Source organism: Lithobates pipiens, unplaced genomic scaffold (genome assembly GCF_037356315.1).
Source record: "Lithobates pipiens isolate NorthernLeopardFrog02 unplaced genomic scaffold, aLitPip1_a1.2 Scaffold_27, whole genome shotgun sequence".
Lineage (NCBI taxonomy): Eukaryota > Metazoa > Chordata > Amphibia > Anura > Ranidae > Lithobates > Lithobates pipiens.
This window is the reverse complement of record NW_027507788.1, coordinates 37251729-37268350: the sequence shown is the minus strand read 5'-3', so window position 1 is coordinate 37268350 and position 16622 is coordinate 37251729. Positions and strand designations below refer to the sequence as shown.

The 16622-nt window shown below is 39.9% G+C and overlaps 1 protein-coding gene across 13 annotated transcripts in view; it reads right to left on the bottom strand.

The window, feature by feature from the left end:
* The window catches only part of LOC143933776 (matrix-remodeling-associated protein 5-like), a 337821-nt gene that overhangs the window by 103404 nt on the left and 217795 nt on the right, over nucleotides 1-16622 (bottom strand). For 10 of the 13 annotated variants that reach the window (XM_077456794.1, XM_077456787.1, XM_077456788.1 and 7 more), the window contains 6 exons: nucleotides 15214-15519; nucleotides 13551-13856; nucleotides 9716-10021; nucleotides 6932-7237; nucleotides 3053-3358; nucleotides 245-550 (listed from right to left, as the gene is read on the bottom strand). In XM_077456794.1, the coding sequence (XP_077312920.1) occupies nucleotides 245-550; nucleotides 3053-3358; nucleotides 6932-7237; nucleotides 9716-10021; nucleotides 13551-13856; nucleotides 15214-15519 (1836 nt within the window). The remainder of the gene's footprint in view (nucleotides 1-244; nucleotides 551-3052; nucleotides 3359-6931; nucleotides 7238-9715; nucleotides 10022-13550; nucleotides 13857-15213; nucleotides 15520-16622) is intronic. The other 3 variants (XM_077456791.1, XM_077456790.1, XM_077456797.1) reach the window with 3 other exon arrangements.

Here is a 16622-nt window from a genome sequence, read left to right as displayed (position 1 = left end):
CAAGGGTCTGGAAGGAGGAGGAAGAGTCAATGCTGAAGAGATGTAAATAGTTTCTTTTTGTGTGGCCCATTGGGTCTTGTATGTACCTGTTATGTTAAATAAGTAATTAATAAAACTTAAAAAAAAATACAATAAAATGTAATAAACCTAAAAACAAAAACTCTGGAATAATACAGTTTCTGTCAACCTTTCCGCTAAACATGAGTTATAGCAATGATAACTTAGACAGGAAGTTATTACTTACTATAGACTCTGAGCCCATACAAAGACCTCTTTATAAGTGTACTGTTTGGATATTGGGCAGTCATGGTATAATTCCCCTCATCTGCAGAAGTCAGACGGTCCAGTCTCAGAGTTCCATTCACATACAGGGTACATCTTCCTGCATACTGACCAACACACACAGGATCCCCACCAGGAAAACGCTGTGCAATTATAGCATCTTTAAAAACCCATTGTATTACTGGATTGTCTTCAACTGGTATAGATTCATAAAAATAAACAGATCCTCCATGGATTCCATTTTCAACCTGGTAAACAAATGCAGCACCTGCAGGAAAATATTTAAATGTCCAGTAAATGTAATGTACAATGTGCCTTAACCACTTCCCGACTGGCGCACGCCGATGTATGTCAGCAGAATGGCACGGGCAGGCATATTGTTGTACAGGTACGTTCATTTCTATATGCCGCCCTGCCATCGCGTGTGCGCCGTTGGCCACACGCTCAAGTGCCGGTCGGGACCCCCGTGAGTCTGGTAGCGGGACCCGCAGACTCGATCGCCGCGGGGATGCCCGCGATCGGCTCACGGGGAGGCTGAACGGAGAGATGCCGTTGTAAAAATCATCTCCCCGTTCTGCCTAGCAACAAGTGACACTGATCTCTGCTCCATGTGATTGGAGCAGAGATCAGTGTTCACTAACACAAAGCCCAGCCCCCCACAGTCAGTAACACGCCCCTAGAAACACTTAACCCCTACACTGCCACCCCCCGGTTAAACGCTTTACTGCCAGTGTCATTTACACAGGAATCAGTGCATTTGTATAGCATTGATTGCTGTATAAATGACAATGGTCCCAAAACTGTGTCAACAATGTCCGATGTGTCCGCTATAATGTCTCAGTCACAATTAAAATCGCTGAACGCCGCCATTACTAGTAAAAAAAAAAATTTATAAAAATGCCATAAAACTATCCCCTATTTTGTAAACACTATAACTTTTGTGCAAACCAATCAATAATCGCTTATTGCAATTTTTTTACCAAAAATATGTAGAAGAATACGTTTTGGCCTAAACTGAGGGAAATAAAATATGTTTATATATTTTTTTGGGGATATTTATTATAACAAAAAGTAAAAAATAATGCATTTTTTTTCAAAATTGTCGCTCTATTTTTGTTTATAAACCCTTTACAGACAGTTTTTTCTACAGGTAAGCCTATAATAAGGCTTACCTGTAGCTACCCCGGATATCTCCTAAACCTGCCCAGTTCAGGAGATATCCCCTGTATCAGCATGTGCCGACGTCATTGGTACATGCGCACTGAAGCAAGTACGTGCCTTTGCATCAGCTAGTGTGCCGTTACTGGCGGCTCCCGCATGCATGCGCGGGTAGTGACGTCATCGCGGCTCCGGCCAATCCCAGCCCACGATACCCGGAAGTAACTCCGGGAGTGATGTCACCAGCCAAAGTGGTATACGAGGACCACTGGGGGGGCTTCCATCTAAGGTAAGTAATTTATAATTGGCTAGTATGCTATGCATACTAGCTCATTATGCCTTTGTCTTGCATGTTTTTATTTTTGTGGGTTTACAAACAATTTAAGATGAAGCAAAAACTGTGAAACTGCTGATATGTTTATTGTATTAAGTTGATGTTCTGTGATTTAATACCCCTGTTTAATGACATCTTAAAGCGGAGGTCCACCCTATAGTGGAGCTTCCGCTCATGGGAACCCTCCCCCCCTCCGGCGCCACAATTGGCACCTTTCAGGGGGGGGGGGGGAGGGTGCAGGTACCTGTACAGTACAGGTATCTGCACCCATTTCCGGCGTAGATTCTGCAGAAGCTACGCCCCTTTCCACAGAATCTATGCCCCTTTCCAAAGGTCCCCCGCTGTCTGCTGGGAAACACATGGATCCCAGAGACAGCGGGGACCATCCTTATTGCGCAGCGCGACTTGGGCATGCGCAGTAGGGAACCGGGAAATGAAGCCGCAAGGCTCCACTTCCTGATTCCCATACCCAAGATGGCGGCGGCAGCACCCGAGAGACGATCGAGAGATCGGCTTCGGGTGCCGACATGGCGAGCGCGCTGGGCGGGTAAGTGTCATTATTTTAAAAGTCAGCAGCTGCAGTATTTGTAGCTGCTGGCTTTTTTTTAAAAAACGGCGGACTCACGTTTTAATCTAATTTACTGACCAAATGTGAAATATTTTTTATATTTATTTAAAAAATCAAAGGATAATAATAGCAGCATATTATCAAATATTCTTCACTAACTGAGTATCAGTTAAAATGTAATAAACCTATCCTCCATCTGTATCAGTGTGGAAGGGCATACCCATAATAGGGCTGCACCCTTATTCAAGGCTACATACATTAGCAGGGGCATACCACAAAAATTTGATAAGGTGTGGGGCAGTTGGATAAATAGTGAAACTACGGTGGTGGATTGAGTGATACATAATAGCATGCACCTGCGGTGGGCTTTTTAACGTGTAGGTAACTATCTGACATACTTAAATCTACCATTGACTGTTATTGAGAAAAGGCGGCCTTATTATTATTATGTTGATTTTTTCACTGAGCAAGGGTCTGGAAGGAGGAGGAAGAGTCAATGCTGAAGAGATGTAAATAGTTTCTTTTTGTGTGGCCCATTGGGTCTTGTATGTACCTGTTATGTTAAATAAGTAATTAATAAAACTTAAAAAAATAAAAATAAAATTTAATAAACCTAAAAACAAAAACTCTGGAATAATACAGTATCTGTCAACCATTCCACTAATCATGAGTTATAGCAATGATAACTTAGACAGGAATTTATTACTTACTATAGACTCTGAGCCCATACAAAGACCTCTTTATAAGTGTACTGTTTGGATATTGCGCAGTCATGGTATAATTCCCATCATCTGCAGAAGTCAGACGGTCCAGTCTCAGAGTTCCATTCACATACAGGGTACATCTTCCTGCATACTGACCAACACACACAGGAGTCCCACCAGGAAAACGCTGTGCAATTATATCATCTTTAAAAGCCCATTGTATTGCTGGATTGTCTTCAACTGGTATAGATTCATAAAAATAAACAGATCCTCCATGGATTCCATTTTCAACCTGGTAAGCAAATACAGCACCTGCAGGAAAATATTTAAATGGGCAGTAAATATAATGTAAAATGTGCCTTAAAGTGATTGTAAATGATCACCTTGTAATACAACCCATTCAGTTTAAAAAAGAAATGAAAGGCAAAACATTTGTGTAGAGATATAAAAAATGATATAAATACCTTTTTTTCCCCTTTTTTTTTAGAAGTGATAACATTCCCTCTGTTCTCAGTTGCATAGGAGCTGGGGGAGCAACAGTACTCTGGTCTTCCCAGTGAATGGCTGTGCAGGGGGGAGTGGGAGGTGTCAGGACAAATCTGATCATTGCAGGAGAGCAAGCACAGCTAGAGAACTGACCACAGTGTGCTCTCCTGTTTAGTGTGGTCAGTTTTTTTAATAGGAAAGCAGAGGGACTGGCAAGAACACCAGGGATTCCCCACAAAGGAAACAATACAAAGGGAACAGGATACTTTTCCATACAAGTACATGGTACAGGAGACAGGAGTATGAAATGCTGGGTTTACATACTCTTAAAATAAATACAATTCTTATTATTAATAACATTGTGTAAAGTTTTGTGCAATTTTTAGGAGAATAAAAGTACTTCAGAATGTAAAATGACATAAGAGTTTAGATCAGGGATGCTCAACCTCTTGAAGAGCACAGACCAATTAACCCTGCTTGTATGGATCATATACAAGCACATTATGAGAGAAATACCTTAAAATGAACCCCGGTGTGCCTTTCCTTTAGAGCGCATGTGCCAGTGATGTCACCGGCTGCTGCTCAATGGAATATATCCTAAATGGTGCACGTTTAGGATATATTCATTTTATCTACAGGTATATTTTATTATAAGCTTACCTACAGGTAAAAATGTCTGAAACTTTACTACCAGGTTAACCACTTCAGTCCCGGAAGGATTTGCCCCCTTCCTGACCAGAGCACTTTTTTGCGACACGGCACTGTGTCACTTTAAATGTCCGACATTGCAACCAAACAAAATTTTTTTCTCACAAATAGAGCTTTCTTTTGGTGGTATTTGATTACCTCTGTGTTTTTTTTATTTTTTGCGCTATAAACAAAAAAGAGCGACAATTTTGAAAAAAAAGCAATATTTTTTACTTTTTGCTATACTAAATTTCCCCCAAAAATATATAAAAAATCGAAATTACTTTCTCAGTTTAGTCCTATGTGTATTCTTCTACATATTTTTGATAAAAAAATGGCAATAAGAGTATATTGATTGGTTTGCGTCTACAAAATAAGGGATAGATTTATGGCATTTTTATTATTCGTTTTTTTTTTTTCATTAGTAATAACGGCGATCTGTGATTTTCATCATGACTGCAACATTATGGCGGACACGTCGGACACTTTTGACACTATTTTGGGACCATTGTCATTTATGCACCGGTCAGTGCTATAAAAATGCACTGGTTACTGTGTAAATGACACTGGCAGGAAAGGGGTTAAACATCAGGGGGCGATCAAGAGGTTAACTGTGTCCTAGGGAGTGAGTCTAACTGTAGGGGGGGTGGGCTACCTAGGACATGACAGTGATCACTGCTCCCAATGACAGGGAGCAGTAGATCTCTATCATGTTGCTAGGCAGAACAGGGAAATGCCTTGTTTACATAGGCATATCCCCGTTCTGCCGATCCGTGACACGATCGTGGGGTTACGGCAGATATTGAGTCCGCAGGACCTACATGCACAGTCACTGAGTACGCAGGGGGCAAGCCCACAACGCCACGATTTGAAGGGGACATACCTGTACGCCCATTTGCCCAGGCGTGCCATTGTGCTGACGTAAATCATCGTGTGCTGGTCGGCATGTAGTTAAGTGATTTGTTAACCAGTCATGGGCCACAATGAAATTAAGTAATTCTGAATTTTTTTTTGAACAGCATAATGAAGATTTTAAACAACAATCAGGATCATCATTTTCGGTGTGACCAATCCCTGTTTGATGTTTACCCATTTTTTTAATCACAATCACAAAATTAAAGCGTAGATCACACTAGTGTAAACACTGACTTTTTGTACTTTTTACAAGGAAAAGCAAAATCAGGCTAACTTCTGAATAGAAACCAATCAGCTTCCAGGTTTTATTGCCAAGTCTTAATTGAACAAGTACACAGTAATCAATGCATTTTTATAGCACTGATCACTGTATAAATGCCATTGGTCCCAAAAATGTGTCATGATATGTCCTCCATAATGTTGCAGTCCCGATAAAAATCGCAGATCGCCATAAAAAATAATAATAATAAAAATGCCATAAATGTATCCCCTAGACTTTAAGGTTGAACTGGATGGACTTGTGTCTTTTTTCAACCTGACTAACTATGTAACTATGTAACTATGTAGACACTATAACTTTTGCTCAAACCAATCATTATATATGCTTTTTGCAATGTTAATTACCAAAAATATGTAGAAGAATACATATCGGCCTAAACTAAGAAAAAAATTATCTTTAAAAAAAAAAAAAAATTGGGGCTATTTATTACAGCCCCATAAAGTACAAAATATTGTGCTTTTTTCAAAATTGTGGCTCCTTTTTTGTTTATAGCGCAAGAAATAAAAACCGCAGAGATGATCAAATAGCACCAAAAGAAAGCTCTATATGTGGGAAAAAAAGGATATCAATTTTGTTTGGGTGCAACGTTGCATGACTGCACAATTGTCAGTTAAAGCAACGCAGTGCCATATCATATCCAGGGCTGAAGTGGTTAAAGAGGGTGAATCTCTCTAACGGGCACAGTTAACAACAAAAACCTGACAGGAGGTTCTAATTACTCTCCACTCACTCCAAAACAAACAAAAAAAAGTATTGTTTCTAGCTATAATTTAAAGTGCTTGTAAACCCTTTATAGACAGTTTTTTTCTACAGGTAAGCCTATAATAAGGCTTACCTATAGCTACCCCAGATATCTCCTAAACCTGACCAGTTTAGGAGATATCCCCTGCATCAGCATGTGCCAACGTCATTGGCACATGCGCACTGAAGCAATGGCACGTCTGTGCCTTTGCTTCAGCTAGTATGCCATTACCGGCGGCTCCCATATGCATGCACAGGTAGTGACGTCATCGCGGCTCCGGCCAATCACAGCCCGCGATACCCGGAAGTAACTCCGGGAGTGATGTCACCAGCCGAAGTGGTGTACGAGGACCACTGCGGGGGCTTCCATCTAAGGTAAGTAATTCATAATGAGCTAGTATGCTATGCATACTAGCTCATTATGCCTTTGTCTTGCGTGTTTTTTTTTTTTTGTGGGTTTACAAACAATTTAAGATGAAGCAAAAACTGTGAAATTGCTGATATGTTTATTGTATTAAGTTGATGTTCTGTAATTTAATGCCCTGTTTAATGACATCTTAATCGAATTTACTGGCCAAATACAAAATATTTATTATATTTATTTAAAAACTCAAAGGATAATAATAGCAGCACATTATCAAATATTCTTCACTAGCTGTGCACCAGTTCTGTAATAAACCTAAAAACAAAAACTCTGGAATAATACAGAATCTGCCAACCTTTCCACTAAACATGAGTTATAGCAATGATAACTTAGATAGGAAGTTATTACTTACTATAGACCCTGAGCCCATAAAAAGACCTCTTTATGAGTGTAGTATTTGGATATTGCGCAGTCATGGTATAATTCCCGTCATCTGCAGAAGTCAGACGGTCCAGTCTCAGAGTTCCATTGATATACAGGGCACATCTTCCTGCATACTGACCAACACACACAGGATCCCCACCAGGAAAACGCTGTGCAATTATATCATCTTTAAAAGCCCATTGTATTACTGGATTGTCTTCAACTGGTATAGATTCATAAAAATAAACAGATCCTCCATGGATTCCATTTTCAACCTGGTAAACAAATGCAGCACCTGCAGGAAAATATTTAAATGTCCAGTAAATGTAATGTACAATGTGCCTTAACCACTTCCCGACTGGCGCACGCCGATGTATGTCAGCAGAATGGCACGGGCAGGCATATTGTTGTACAGGTACGTTCATTTCTATATGCCGCCCTGCCATCGCGTGTGCGCCGTTGGCCACACGCTCAAGTGCCGGTCGGGACCCCCGTGAGTCTGGTAGCGGGACCCGCAGACTCGATCGCCGCGGGGATACCCACGATCGTCTCACGGGGAGGCTGAACGGAGAGATGCCGTTGTAAAAATCATCTCCCCGTTCTGCCTAGCAACAAGTGACACTGATCTCTGCTCCATGTGATTGGAGCAGAGATCAGTGTTCACTAACACAAAGCCCAGTCCCCCACAGTCAGTAACACGCCCCTAGAAACACTTAACCCCTACACTGCCACCCCCCGGTTAAACCCTTTACTGCCAGTGTCATTTACACAGGAATCAGTGCATTTGTATAGCATTGATTGCTGTATAAATGACAATGGTCCCAAAACTGTGTCAACAATGTCCGATGTGTCCGCTATAATGTCTCAGTCACAATTAAAATCGCTGAACGCCGCCATTACTAGTAAAAAAAAAATTTTATAAAAATGCCATAAAACTATCCCCTATTTTGTAAACACTATAACTTTTGTGCAAACCAATCAATAATCGCTTATTGCAGTTTTTTTACCAAAAATATGTAGAAGAATACGTATCGGCCTAAACTGAGGGAAATAAAATATGTTTATATATTTTTTTGGGGATATTTATTATAACAAAAAGTAAAAAATAATGCATTTTTTTTCAAAATTGTCGCTCTATTTTTGTTTATAAACCCTTTACAGACAGTTTTTTCTACAGGTAAGCCTATAATAAGGCTTACCTGTAGCTACCCCGGATATCTCCTAAACCTGCCCAGTTCAGGAGATATCCCCTGTATCAGCATGTGCCGACGTCATTGGTACATGCGCACTGAAGCAAGTCCGTGCCTTTGCATCAGCTAGTGTGCCGTTACTGGCGGCTCCCGCATGCATGCGCGGGTAGTGACGTCATCGCGGCTCCGGCCAATCCCAGCCCACGATACCCGGAAGTAACTCCGGGAGTGATGTCACCAGCCAAAGTGGTGTACGAGGACCACTGGGGGGGCTTCCATCTAAGGTAAGTAATTTATAATTGGCTAGTATGCTATGCATACTAGCTCATTATGCCTTTGTCTTGCATGTTTTTATTTTTGTGGGTTTACAAACAATTTAAGATGAAGCAAAAACTGTGAAACTGCTGATATGTTTATTGTATTAAGTTGATGTTCTGTGATTTAATACCCCTGTTTAATGACATCTTAAATCGGAGGTCCACCCTATAGTGGAGCTTCTGCTCATTGGAACCCTCCCCCCCTCCGGCGCCACAATTGGCACCTTTCAGGGGGGAGGGGGTGCAGGTACCTGTACAGTACAGGTATCTGCACCCATTTCTGGCGTAGATTCTGCAGAAGCTATGCCCCTTTCCGAAGGTCCCCCGCTGTCTGCTGGGAAGCACACGGATCCCAGAGACAGCGGGGACCATCCTTATTGCACAGCGCGACTCGGGCATGCACAGTAGGGAACCGGGAAATGAAGCCGCAAGGCTCCACTTCCTGATTCCCATATCCAAGATGGCGGCGGCAGCACCCGAGAGACGATCGAGAGATCGGCTTCAGGTGCCGACATCGCGAGCGCGCTGGGCGGGTAAGTGTCATTATTTTAAAAGTCAGCAGCTGCAGTATATGTAGCTGCTGCCTTTAAAAAAAAAAAAACGGCGGACTCCCGCTTTAATCTAATTTACTGACCAAATGTGAAATATTTTTTATATTTATTTAAAAAATCAAAGGATAATAATAGCAGCATATTATCAAATATCCTTCACTAACTGAGTATCAGTTAAAATGTAATAAACCTATCCTCCATCTGTATCAGCGTGGAAGGGCATACCCATAATAGGGCTGCACCCTTATTCAAGGCTACATACATTAGCAGGGGCATAACACAAAAATTTGATAAGGTGTGGGGCAGTTGGATGAATAGTGAAACTACGGTGGTGGATTGAGTGATACATAATAGCATGCACCTGCGGTGGGTTTTTTAACGTGTAGGTAACTATCTGACATACTTAAATCTACCATTGACTGTTATTGAGAAAAGGCGGCCTTATTATTATTATGTTGATTTTTTCACTGAGCAAGGGTCTGGAAGGAGGAGGAAGAGTCAATGCTGAAGAGATGTAAATAGTTTCTTTTTGTGTGGCCCATTGGGTCTTGTATGTACCTGTTATGTTAAATAAGTAATTAATAAAACTTAAAAAAATTAAAATAAAATGTAATAAACCTAAAAACAAAAACTCTGGAATAATACAGTATCTGTCAACCATTCCACTAATCATGAGTTATAGCAATGATAACTTAGACAGGAATTTATTACTTACTATAGACTCTGAGCCCATACAAAGACCTCTTTATAAGTGTACTGTTTGGATATTGCGCAGTCATGGTATAATTCCCATCATCTGCAGAAGTCAGACGGTCCAGTCTCAGAGTTCCATTCACATACAGGGCACATCTTCCTGCATACTGACCAACACACACAGGAGTCCCACCAGGAAAACGCTGTGCAAATATATAATCTTTAAAAGTCCATTGTATTGCTGGATTGTCTTCAACTGGTATAGATTCATAAAAATAAACAGATCCTCCATGGATTCCATTTTCAACCTGGTAAGCAAACACGGCACCTGCAGGAAAATATTTAAATGGGCAGTAAATATAATGTACAATGTGCCTTAAAGTGATTGTAAATGATCACCTTGTAATACAACCCATTCAGTTTAAAAAAGAAATGAAAGGCAAAACATTTGTGTAGAGATATAAAATATATATATATATATATAAATACCTTTTTTTCCCCTTTTTTTTAGAAGTGATCACATTCCCTCTGTTCTCAGTTGCATAAGAGCTGGGGGAGCAACAGTACTCTGGTCTTCCCAGTGAATGGCTGTGCAGGGGGGAGTGGGAGGTGTCAGGACAAATCTGATCATTGCAGGAGAGCAGGCACAGCTAGAGAACTGACCACAGTGTGCTCTCCTGTTTAGTGTGGTCAGTTTTTTTTAATAGGCAAGCAGAGGGACTGGCAAGAACACCAGGGATTCCCCACAAAGGAAGCAATACAAAGGGAACATGATACTTTTCCATACAAGTACATGGTACAGGAGACAGGAATATGAAATGCTGGGTTTACATACTCTTAAAATAAATACAATTCTTATTATTAATAACATTGTGTAAAGTTTTGTGCAATTTTTAGGAGAATAAAAGTACTTAAGAATGTAAAATGACATAAGAGTTTAGATCAGGGATGCTCAACCTCTTGAAGAGCACAGACCAATTAACCCTGCTTGTATGGATCATATACTAGCACATTATGAGAGAAATACCTTAAAATGAACCCCGGTGTGCCGTTCCTTTAGAGCGCATGTGCCAGTGATGTCACCGGCTGCTGCTCAATGGAATATCTCCTAAATGGTGCACGTTTAGGATATATTCATTTTACCTACAGGTACATTTTATTATAAGCTTACCTACAGGTAAAAATGACTGAAACTTTACTACCAGGTTAACCACTTCAGTCCCGGAAGGATTTGCCCCCTTCCTGACCAGAGCACTTTTTTGCGACACGGTACTGTGTCACTTTAAATGACAATTGCACAGTCGTCCGACATTGCAACCAAACAAAAAATTTTTCTCACAATTAGAGCTTTCTTTTGGTGGTATTTGATTACCTCTGTGTTTTTTTTTTATTTTTTGCGCTATAAACAAAAAAGAGTGACAATTTTGAAAAAAAAGCAATATTTTTTACTTTTTGCTATACTAAATTTCCCCCAAAAATATATAAAAAAATCGAAATTACTTTCTCAGTTTAGTCCGATGTGTATTCTTCTACATATTTTTGATTAAAAAAATCGCAATAAGAGTATATTGATTGGTTTGCGTCTACAAAATAAGGGATAGATTTATGGCATTTTTATTATTTGTTTTTTTTTTTCATTAGTAATAACGGCGATCTGTGATTTTCATCATGACTGCAACATTATGACGGACACATCGGACACTTTTGACACTATTTTGGGACCGTTGTTATTTATGCAGTGATCAGTGCTATAAAAATGCACTGGTTACTGTGTAAATGACACTGGCAGGGAAGGGGTTAAACATCAGGGGGCGATCAAGAGGTTAACTGTGTCCTAGGGAGTGAGTCTAACTGTAGGGGGGTGGGCTACCTAGGACATGACAGTGATCACTGCTCCCAATGACAGGGAGCAGTAGATCTCTATCATGTTGCTAGGCAGAACAGGGAAATGCCTTGTTTACATAGGCATCTCCCCGTTCTGCCGATCCGTGACACGATCGTGGGGTTACGGCAGATATTGAGTCCGCAGGACCTACATGTACAGTCACTGAGTACGCAGGGGGCAAGCCCACAACGCCACAATTTGAAGGGGACATATCTGTACGCCCATTTGCCCAGGCGTGCCATTGTGCTGACGTATATCATCATGTGCTGGTCGGCATGTAGTTAAGTGATTTGTTAACCAGTCATGGGCCACAATGAAATTAAGTAATTCTGAATTTTTTTTTGAACAGCATAATGAAGATTTTAAACAACAATCAGGATCATCATTTTCGGTGGGACCAATCCCTGTTTGATGTTTACCCATTTTTTTAATCACAATCACAAAATTAAAGCATGGATCACACTAGTGTAAACACTGACTTCATGTACTTTTTACAAGGAAAAGCAAAATCAGGCTAACTTCTGAATAGAAACCAATCAGCTTCCAGGTTTTATTGCCAAGGCTTAATCGATAAGTACACAGTAATCAATGCATTTTTATAGCACTGATCACTGTATAAATGCCATTGGTCCCAAAAATGTGTCATGATATGTCCTCCATAATGTCGAAGGTCCCGATAAAAATCGCAGATCGCCATAAAAAATAATAATAATAAAAATGCCATAAATGTATCCCCTATTTTGTAGACACTATAACTTTTGCTCAAACCAATCATTATATATGCTTTTTGCGATGTTTATTACCAAAAATATGTAGAAGAATACATATCGGCCTAAACTAAGAAAAAAATTATCTTTAAAAAAAAAAAAAATTGGGGCTATTTATTAGCCCCATAAAGTACAAAATATTGTGCTTTTTTCAAAATTGTTGCTCTTTTTTTGTTTATAGCGCAAGAAATAAAAACCGCAGAGATGATCAAATAGCACCAAAAGAAAGCTCTATTTGTGGGAAAAAAAGGACGTCAATTTTGTTTGGGTGCAACGTTGCATGACCGCACAATTGTCAGTTAAAGCAACGCAGTGCCGTATCGTATCTAGGGCTGCAGTGGTTAAAGAGGGTGAATCTCTCTAACGGGCACAGTCAACAACAAAAACCTGACAGGAGGTTCTAATTACTCTTCACTCACTCCAAAACAAAAAACAAAAAGTATTGTTTCTAGCTATAATTTAAAGTGCTTGTAATCCCTTTAGAGACAGTTTTTTTCTACAGGTAAGCCTATAATAAGGCTTACCTATAGCTACCCCAGATATCTCCTAAACCTGACCAGTTTAGGAGATATCCCCTGCATGAGCATGTGCCAACGTCATTGGCACATGCGCACTGAAGCAATGGCACGTCTGTGCCTTTGCTTCAGCTAGTATGCCGCTACCGGCGGCTCCCATATGCATGCACAGGTAGTGACATAATCGCGGCTCCGGCCAATCCCAGCCCACGATACCCGGAAGTAACTCCGGGAGTGATGTCACCAGCCGAAGTGGTGTACGAGGACCACTGCGGGGGCTTCCATCTAAGGTAAGTAATTCATAATGAGCTAGTATGCTATGCATACTAGCTCATTATGCCTTTGTCTTGCGTGTTTTTTTTTTTTGTGGGTTTACAAACAATTTAAGATGAAGCAAAAACTGTGAAATTGCTGATATGTTTATTGTATTAAGTTGATGTTCTGTGATTTAATGCCCTGTTTAATGACATCTTAATCTAATTTACTGGCCAAATACAAAATATTTATTATATTTATTTAAAAACTCAAAGGATAATAATAGCAGCACATTATCAAATATTCTTCACTAGCTGTGCACCAGTTCAGTAATAAACCTAAAAACAAAAACTCTGGAATAATACAGAATCTGTCAACCTTTCCACTAAACATGAGTTATAGCAATGATAACTTAGATAGGAAGTTATTACTTACTATAGACTCTGAGCCCATAAAAAGACCTCTTTATGAGTGTAGTATTTGGATATTGCGCAGTCATGGTATAATTCCCGTCATCTGCAGAAGTCAGACGGTCCAGTCTCAGAGTTCCATTGATATACAGGGCACATCTTCCTTCATACTGACCAACACACACAGGATCCCCACCAGGAAAACGCTGTGCAATTATAGCATCTTTAAAAACCCATTGTATTACTGGATTGTCTTCAACTGGTATAGATTCATAAAAATAAACAGATCCTCCATGGATTCCATTTTCAACCTGGTAAACAAATGCAGCACCTGCAGGAAAATATTTAAATGTCCAGTAAATGTAATGTACAATGTGCCTTAACCACTTCCCGACTGGCGCACGCCGATGTATGTCAGCAGAATGGCACGGGCAGGCATATTGTTGTACAGGTACGTTCATTTCTATATGCCGCCCTGCCATCGCGTGTGCGCCGTTGGCCACACGCTCAAGTGCCGGTCGGGACCCCCGTGAGTCTGGTAGCGGGACCCGCAGACTCGATCGCCGCGGGGATACCCGCGATCGGCTCACGAGGAGGCTGAACGGAGAGATGCCATTGTAAACATCATCTCCCCGTTCTGCCTAGCAACAAGTGACACTGATCTCTGCTCCATGTGATTGGAGCAGAGATCAGTGTTCACTAACACAAAGCCCAGTCCCCCACAGTCAGTAACACGCCCCTAGGAACACTTAACCCCTACACTGCCACCCCCCGGTTAAACCCTTCACTGCCAGTGTCATTTACACAGGAATCAGTGCATTTGTATAGCATTGATTGCTGTATAAATGACAATGGTCCCAAAACTGTGTCAACAATGTCCGATGTTTCCGCTATAATGTCTCAGTCACAATTAAAATCGCTGAACGCCGCCATTACTAGTAAAAAAAATAATTAATAAAAATGCCATAAAACTATCCCCTATTTTTTAAACACTATAACTTTTGCGCAAACCAATCAATAATCGCTTATTGTGATTTTTTTACCAAAAATATGTAGAAGAATACGTATCGGCCTAAACTGAGGGAAATAAAATATTTTTATATTTTTTGGGGGGATATTTATTATAACAAAAAGTAAAAAATAATGCATTTTTTTTCAAAATTGTCGCTCTATTTTTGTTTATAGAGCAAAAAATAAAAAATGCAGGGGTGATTAAATACCACCAAAAGACAGCTCTATTTGTGGGGAAAAAGGACATCAGTTTTGTTTGGCAGCCACGACGCATATCCGTGCAATTGTCAGTTAAAGCGACGCAGTGCCGAATCGCAAAAAGTCTTAAGCCAGCAAAATGGTTCGGTCTGAAAGTGGTTAAAGTGATTGTAAATGATCACCTTGTAATACAACCCACTTAGTTTAAAAAATAAATGAAAGGCAAAACCTTTGTGTAGAGATATAAAAAATGTATATAAATACTTTTTTTGCCTTTTTTTTTTTTAAAGTCTGGTGTTTTGATTTATTTGTAGGTTGGTGGGGTTAGGAGTGAGTGGCCACGGCAGCGGTAAGTCTGCAATACACCAGTTCTGTAATAAACCTAAAAGCAAAAACTCTGGAATAATACAGTATCTGTCAAACTTTCCACTAAACATGAGTTATAGCAATGATAACTTAGATAGGAAGCTATTACTTACTATAGACTCTGAGCCCATACAAAGACCTCTTTATAAGTGTAGTATTTGGATATTGCGCAGTCATGGTATAATTCCCGTCATCTGCAGAAGTCAGACGGTCCAGTCTCAGAGTTCCATTCACATACAGGGTACATCTTCCTGCATACTGACCAACACACACAGGAGTCCCACCAGGAAAACACTGTGCAATTATATCATCTTTAAAAACCCATTGTATTGCTGGATTGGCTTCAACTGGTATAGATTCATAAAAATAAACAGATCCTCCATGGATTCCATTTTCAACCTGGTAAGCAAATACAGCACCTGCAGGAAAATATTTTTATGTCCAGTAAATGTAATGTACAATGTGCCTTAAAGGGATTGTAAATGATCACCTTGTAATACAACTCACTTAGCTTAAAAAATAAATGAAAGGCAAAACATTTGTGTAGAGATATAATAAATGTATATAAATACAACTTTTTCCCTTTTTCAGAAGTGATCACATTCCCTCTGCATAAGAGCGGGGGGAGCAACAGTACTCTGGTCTTCCCATTGAATGGCTGTGCAAGGGGGGGTCAGTTTTTTTTATAGAAAAGCAGAGGGACTGGCAAGAACACCAAGGATTTCCCACAAAGGAAGCAATACAAAGAGAAGAGGATAAGTTTCCATACAAGTACATGGTACAGGACACACATCAGGAATATGAATTGCTGGGTTTACATACTCTTAAAATAAATACAATTCTTATTATTAATAACATTGCGTAAACTTTTGTGCAATTTTAAGGAGCATAAAAGTACTTCAGAATGTAAAATGACATAAGAGTTTAGATCAGGGATGCTCAACCTCTTGAAGAGCACAGACCAATTAACCCTGCTTGTATGGATCATATACTAGCACATTATGAGAGAAATACCTTAAAATGAACCCCGGTATGCCGTTCATCTAGAGCGCATGTGCCAGTGATGTCACCGGCTGCTGCTCAATGGAATATTTTACCTACAGGTACATTTTATTATAAGGTTACCTAGAGGTAAAAATGTCTGAAACTTTACTACCAGGTTAACCACTTCAGCCCCGGATTTACCCCCTTCCTGATCAGAGCACTTTTTGCCATACGGCACTGTGTCACTTTAACTGACACTTGCGCACACGTCCGACATTACAACCATACAAAATTCACGTCCTTTTTTCTCACAAATAGAGCTTTCTTTTGGTGGTATTTGATTACCTCTGTGTTTTTTTATTTTTTACGCTATAAACAAAAAAAGAGCGACAATTTTGAAAAAAAGCTATATTTTTTACTTTTTGCTATACTAAATTTCTCCCAAAAATATATTAAAAAAAAATTACTTTCTCAGTTTAGGCCGATATGTATTCATCTACATATTTTTTGGTAAAAAAAAATCGCAATAAGCGTATAT